Source organism: Chrysochloris asiatica, unplaced genomic scaffold (genome assembly GCF_000296735.1).
Source record: "Chrysochloris asiatica unplaced genomic scaffold, ChrAsi1.0 scaffold00061, whole genome shotgun sequence".
In the NCBI taxonomy this organism is placed as follows: domain Eukaryota; kingdom Metazoa; phylum Chordata; class Mammalia; order Afrosoricida; family Chrysochloridae; genus Chrysochloris; species Chrysochloris asiatica.
The window spans coordinates 15,435,275-15,442,532 of NW_006408579.1; the positions used below are offsets into that span (position 1 = coordinate 15,435,275).

The window sequence follows — 7,258 nt, forward strand, 5'->3', positions numbered from 1 at the left end:
GGGCTCTTCTGAATGCGGCTTAAATCTCTGGAAGTTCACTATCAATGTATGCTTGCAGCCGTTTCTGTATTACCTTTAGTAAAACTTTACTTGCATGGGATATCAAAGAGATTGCCTGATAATTTCCACGTTCTTCTGGTAATCTATGGTATTTTTAATATTCTTCTCTAACACCATAACACAAATGTATCAATTTGACTACGGCCTTCCTTACTCACTGTTTTAAGGTCATTGTATTCTGCTCATCTCAGCTCTCTGATCACTTCATCAGAGAAAACTACAGCATTTGCTAAACGGATCAACTTGCTATTCCTAAACTAAGCCCTATTTTCTCATTTCTTTTTGACTCCTGATGCTATTCCCTTCACCTAGAATACCTTCTCCTAATGCCTGCAATGGTTAATATCCTCTCTGAGTCCAGTGATTTATCATCAATGATCCATTCATTTAGTTGTCTGGGGAGGGGGATGGCTTTCCAGATAAGTTGGGGAAAAAAGTTGTCCCCTGTGAAACTTCTACAGAATTTGCTTAACAGTATGCAACATAATATATACTTTCTACCACAGTTGTGTGTGTGTGTGTGTGTGTGTGTGTGCATGTGTATAGCAGGGAGGTTTAAAAAGTCTGGAAAAATTCCATTTTCCCATGAACTTTTTAAAATTCCCTTGTATATGTAACTTGCCATCACTATGAAATGATAAGGTCTTGGAGAGGAATTCCCACTATCCAATTTTTATTTCTGCATTTTTCATAGCAGCTAGGTACTCACACACTTTAGATGCTACTTGTAAAACAAATACAACTGAAAGGTACAAGTTAAAATAATTATTATTCAAATTATCAAAGCTTTGGTTACATGGAGAACAAACTCTGGGCAAGGTCATGGAGTGGCAGTCTGCTTTCAGGAAGTGTAGCTAAATGCACATTAGCTAGTATATAAAGAAGTTCACACAAAAAAACTCGAGAACTTGCCTGGACATTCACCAAAAATAGCCAGTAAGATGCATGTTATCTAATTTAAAAGTTAGGGTTTTGGCATTGTCTTGTAGCTGACTCAGGTTGCATGATCATTAATCACACCCAACATCTATGTAGTCATGTAATCAAACACCCCAAACCAATTCTATAACCCTTTTTCAACATGTAATTATGTACTAACCCAATCCCCACTTCCACAGTTCCACCTGGGATAGTGATGGATAGACCTGCCTCCAAACATGATCTTGCGATTTCCTTCGTTCTCTAACAGATACAATAAAACCATGTCTGCGATTTCACAAACTCAGTGGCCTCCATTCTGTGTGCATGTTGACTGCTTCCCTCAGCCAAATGATTGTTTTTGCCTTGCTTGAAGCTTGTTGTAGGTGTGCGTGGAGTCGGTTCCAACTCATAGAGACCCTGTACAGGGTTTCTGAGGCTGTAAATCTTTACGGGTAAAGAAAGCCTCATTTTTCTCCCGCAAAACTGATGGTAGTTTCAAACTGCTGACCTTGAGGTTAGCATCCCGACCCATAACCACTATGCTACCAGAGCTCCTTTGAGGCATAATAAAGGATCTTTGTAGGCAGTGTTTGATCTGTGGCCTTTTTTCCTCAGCACAATCCTAATTTAGATTTAGACATATTCAGATGACTGGAGAGAGAGTAACTCAGTGGAAACATGTTATACAACACCAGTCTTACAGTACTTTTAAATACATGTTTTTTTTCTTTTGGGGGGAGGGTTTAATCTTAGGCTTTCTTCAGATTTTTTAATTAATTTTTTTCTAACTGTTCCTCTAATAGATGAATGTTGAGAGATGTTTTTTCAAACTCTGTGATTTTTGGCATTCCATTGATTCAATTCTATTTCTTTGCCCTTTCAGAGTATTATCTATTTCTGAAGTCTTAGTATTAATCTTATGGTTTCCTAATTGTTGGTTCTGCATGGTTTCCATATTTTCCAATTATTTTGTCAATTTGTTTCCTGAATTTTTCCATAGTTTCGTCTATGTTTTCTTTCATTTCATCTGCCATTATCTCAATCCATTGACGATGATGTCTAATTAGCATTATTTTAAATTAATTATTAAGTAGTTTCTGACATTATATTTTCTGATTCTGTATTTTGGTCACTTGTTTGAGGCATTCTGTCTTGTGTTTCTATTTAGTTGATGATTATATATTGCTGTGTTCTCAGGCACTCACTACTTGTCTCCTGATGGATGTGGAAGAGACTTGAAGTATGAATGCAGTTAGTTCTCTGGTCACTGTTTGTGTCACATACTTCAGGGCAGGTTCATGAGCCTCCAGAAGCAGGGGCATTTTGTCAGGCACTGGTCCCAGGCAGAGCAGAGGCTGCATAGGAGGAGGTTGGTGAGGATGAGGACTGGTCACGCCCCCCGACTACCAGAAGGGTACAGGAATAAGGGAGAACTGCACTCCCTTGCTGCCCTCCAGCACACATCCTGTGCCCACAGGTCACTGTATCACCAGGCTCTTGCAAAAGCTCAAGATGGCTATGACACTCCACTCTAGCCCACAGTCTGCTCATTTTCCTTCTCTTTCACTGCTCCTGTTCAGCTTCCTCTTCCAGGCAGCACTCAATCCATCGGGTTCTAGGATCACCATCTGTAACCATTTCACTTGGTCTCCCATGTCTTGTTGCAGACGGTTGATTCAGTGCGTCTGCTCACACCATCATTTTGTCCTGGACTCTCAGTATATGCTTTATTTTTAAATACATATTTAGAACTACAGTATAATGGTCAAATAAAAGTCCTGAAGTCCCCAATGAAAAGTGACAATATATAATTACAAGAAAACCACCTATTATATCCATTTGTTGTTATGTAGATTATTACATCTAAAGAGCTTAGTTACTAAGTGGTTTCATAAGACATGCCATGTCCTTTTCTGCCAGAGTTGTCAATGAGGTACAAAGACCTTTTAAAAAAAGAAGCATCACAATCTACATTTAAATGACCACAAATTCCTTTTAGCTGGAGCTACATTAGTGTTTTCACAGCAACTTCATATCACAAGACGAAAGTTTACAGATCATTCAAACAAAGTAATCTATAAAAATGCAGCCATTTACTTCAGTTGGTTAAAGCAGAATTACTTCTCCATTGCCATGCGAAATGGAAGCAATGTTTTTCTGAAATGTGTGGTTCCTACCTTATAAAGGCGTGGCCTAGAGATTTGCAAAACTCCTCAATCTCCAATGCTTTTGTACCATTCATATTAGAAAGATAGCCAGGGATGAAGATAATTCCTGGACTTTTGCCTTTTAGCTTCTTATAAGCCAACTTTGGAAGGTCTGGTCGACTAAGGAAAGAGACTGTGCTCTTTTGTCTGCAAGCTAAACAAAGTACACAAAATATAAACTACAGTTTGTAAACACAATATGGGCAACCATAAATATTTTAAATAGTAATTTTAACTCCTCTAATTGATGTCAAATGCTATTTCTATTTAATTGTTGTTATTGTTGTTAAGTGCCGTCAAGTCGGTTCAGACTTATGCAACTCTGTATAGGGTGTCTGGGGAGCAGCTGGTGGGTTTGAACCCCCAACCTTGTGGTTAGCAGTCCAGTGGTGCTTATCCTACAGTGTCACACCAGGACTATATTAATAGGTAAAACTAAAACAGCCTAAAGTGTTAAAGCAACAAGTATGTGTGCATAAGATCTTTAGTTTAAAAATTGTGCCAAAAATCAGTATCTTCTTTCAGCAAAGTTCAATTTTGATTCTCCCAAAATGTAGAATGAGGTGGATATTTCAAGGTAAAAGACAAAAAAAACCTCATCAAAAATGGTTTCATATTTCATCTACCCTTAATTCTATCAATCAACATTCAGACTGACCTATATTAGTTTCCGTCCAGTAACATGAGGTTTTCATCTTTTAAAATAATTTATAAATGTCTATTTTGCATCCTTCACTTTTGGGTGAGGGGCAGAAAACAGCTCTTGAAAAGCTGATTCAAAAGGCAGCAGTGCTGTGATCCTTCTGAATGACTCACATCCAATCTAAGAAATCATAGGCCATGGTAACAGCCAATCATAACTCAGGATCAGTTGAGGTAGGTTTGATGAGTCATTTCTTTGTAAATTACCTCGAACACTGTACAACAATCTCATTTTGAAAAGATTTTTCACAGAACTCTACAATCATGGTGTGTTTTGTTAGTTTGATTATCTGTGAATGGTACACACAAAATTTAGAGCAATAGTACAATTGGACTACTGGTGTGGGCACTGTGGGATCAGCAATGAACTGCGAACCTCAATGCTGGCTGTTCAAACCCACCAACTTCTCCTTGGAAACCCTAAACAGGATCACTCTGAGTTGGAATCGACTCAATGGCAATTAACACCAACAAGGCACATTAAGGTGCATTTTTTAAAAGGTTCCCTCCCACCTATATCTAGAAGGTGCTCCAGTAGAGCAGTAGGGCTGCTAATCACAAGGTCAGCAGTTGAATCCATCACCTGCTGTGCAGGAGATGAGACTTTCTGCGCCAGTAAATATTTGCAGCCTGGGAAACCTTATACAGGGTGGCTATGAATTGGAATGGACTCGACCATCACTACCACCACCATATGCTCTTTAAAAACAATATAAAATATGTGCTAATGTCATTTATAATCCCAGCCTCCAAAATCATTGTTGCTCTTGTTAAGTGCCATAGAGTCAATTCCAACCCATAGGGACCCTGTATAGGGTTTCCAAGGAGCAGCTGGTGAGCTTGAACCATCAAACTTGCAGTTCAAAGGGCTTTGCAGTCTGACACATTAGCCCACAGCGCCACACCAGGACTCCACCAAAACATTAGGTTTATGTAGTTCTGTACATCCTTTTACTGGACCAGCAAATCTCTTTATAGTAAATGGAGCATTCCTTCACTTCTTGTGGTTAAATAATACTTGTCCCTTCCATGTGAACTGCTTAACCATTTTAGATTTAAAAGCTGATTTTAAAACAACAACTTAGTTTTAGGCCTTAAAGCTATTCCTTTTACATGTAAGGTTGTTTTAAAAGTTTCAGCATGTAGGGAAACACGACAAATTTAAAACTCTTAGTGAAAAACAGGGCTAAGTAGGGATCTGCTATGATGCATACATTATAAGTGTTAGCAGATTGTATTAGTAAAAACATTTATTTCCCATTCCATTAGCTCAGAATACAAAAAAACCCTTCCTGTCTTTTTAGCGATCACATCCCACAAAGGAATTTCCTGAAGCAATTACAAATTATGTAATCTGGTTTATAAATGGATGTTGTTGTTGTTGTTGTTGTTAAGTGCTGGTCGAGTCGGTTCTGACCCATAGCGACCCTGAACAGGGTTTCCGAGGCTGTAAATCCTTACAGGAGCAGAAAGCCTCATCTTTCTCCCGCGGAGCAGCTGGTAGTTTCGAACTGCTGATCTTGTGTTTCGCAGTTCGATTCGTAACCACTACGCTACCAGATAGGCTCTTAATATTATATCCAAAAAATTTTCTATGTGAGGTAAGAATTAACTCAAAGTTTGGTGCAAAACTGCTCAATGAATGTTTGATAAATAGTTGGAGTATTTAAGGCACTGACATTTTCTGTGAAGCGCTGTAGGATACTGCTAATTGCAAAGTTGTCAGTTCACACCTACCATCTGCTTCTCAGAAATCCTATACAAGGTTGCTATGAGTTGAAATTGACTTGATGGCACTAACAACAATGGATAGTTGGTATCCAGTTATTGCACTGTAGAATACATACTGGACTGTTAAGTGCCATGCCAACACTTAACAACAACAGTTTAACACACCTTTGGATGGTGTACAATTAAATGTAAGTTAATTATAAGGAGTCCTCTGGTGCAACAGTTAAGTGCTTGGCTGCTAAACCAAAGGTGGGTAGGTGGTTGGAATCCCCCAGGGTTTGCTTCATTGGTGAACATATTTGGTAATCAATTATAAACCATGAAACCTTATGATGCATTTCTTCTCAGCTATCCTTTTAATTTTTGGCCAAACACAAATAAAAAAAAAAAAACAAACCAAAAACGACATAACTCAGAAAGACTATCTACAAAGATGTACATACAAAATAAATGTTCAGATTCTCAGGGTTTTGGTTCAGTTTCTAGTTTTCTTTGTAATGACGTGATTATTTCGTTGAGTGAGGACTTGGAGAAGATAAAACCAGAAATCAGGCTAGAGGAAGGCATCGACACATTTACAAAGCACAAACCTGGTGTTCTAAGTTCCCTTAAGTATAACAGGTCTAAACAACTTAACGGTCACGACTTCCAAAAAAGAAAATGCAAAAACAGGGAAACTAATCAACTGGCGTCGCGGTGTAGGATCAGCAATGGACTACGAACGACAAGGCTGGCAGTTCGAACCCACCAGCGGCTCCTCGGAAACACATACAGGGTCGCTATGATTCAGAACGGACAAGATGGCACTTAACAATAACAATCAACTAAACATGTTAATCGAATGCACATGTTAACTGTTTTCCTATTAAGTGCTTAATGTACAAAAGGCAGGCAGAGAGCTGAAGCTTCTTAACCTGCCTGGCACAAATCGCCTGCAAGAACTAGCGCAGCTTAGGAGGATATCCCGAGCCTGCAGCAGAGGTCTCATAGCCTGCATCAGAACAATGGAAAGTGGCAGAGGCACAGAAAAGGTAAGGAGGCGCGGGTGAGGATTTTTAAATCGGGCGCCCAAAACGCACTGGCCAGGGAATGACGGAACCTGAGATATTTGAAAAAAATGCATCCCAGTTAACCTTTCGCACACTGACCTGGGAGCCACGAAGGCGCCAGCATGGGATTCCGTGCAAGTAAGGCGCTGAGGCCGCGGTGGGAAACGAAAGAGACGGTCGTCCAGCCCAAGCTCCGACAAGGTGCCCAAGCCGCAAAAGCAGCTGTGCCGAAGGTCGCCATCTTCCCAGCTGTCCCTGCGTCCCACAAGGGCCGACTGGGAAGCTGCGCATGCGTCTTCCGCTGGAAGGCAGGTCTTGCGAAGGAGCTCTCCTCAGTTTCAACACTGGGAATGCCCATGCGCAAAGCATCGCTCACTTCACCCTATCCGCTTTTTTCCGGAGAGCTTTTTGCCATTTCCAGCTTGGATGGTTTTGAGTGGTCCCGGTGACTACTTTCTTAGTTGACTGTTAGATATCCAAAAGAGGAACCATTACCCAATCTTTCTAGATAGAAATCCACCTAATCTCTCCAGGAATGCTAAGGAGTGGAAGCATACAATGCTAGGTAGTCTGGCTGCATCACAAGGC

The 7,258-nt window shown here is 40.1% G+C and overlaps 1 protein-coding gene across 1 annotated transcript in view; it reads right to left on the bottom strand.

Annotated features, from left to right (window-relative positions):
• ABHD10 (abhydrolase domain containing 10) overlaps positions 1 to 6,923 on the bottom strand; it is a 20,512-nt gene extending 13,589 nt beyond the window's left edge. Inside the window, exons 1-2 of the mRNA XM_006864214.1 lie at positions 6,770 to 6,923; positions 3,159 to 3,342 (exon numbers count right to left, since the gene is read on the bottom strand). Of these exons, the coding sequence (XP_006864276.1) occupies positions 3,159 to 3,342; positions 6,770 to 6,911 (326 nt within the window). The 5' untranslated portion in view covers positions 6,912 to 6,923. The remainder of the gene's footprint in view (positions 1 to 3,158; positions 3,343 to 6,769) is intronic.
• Positions 6,924 to 7,258: the final 335 nt, after the last annotated feature.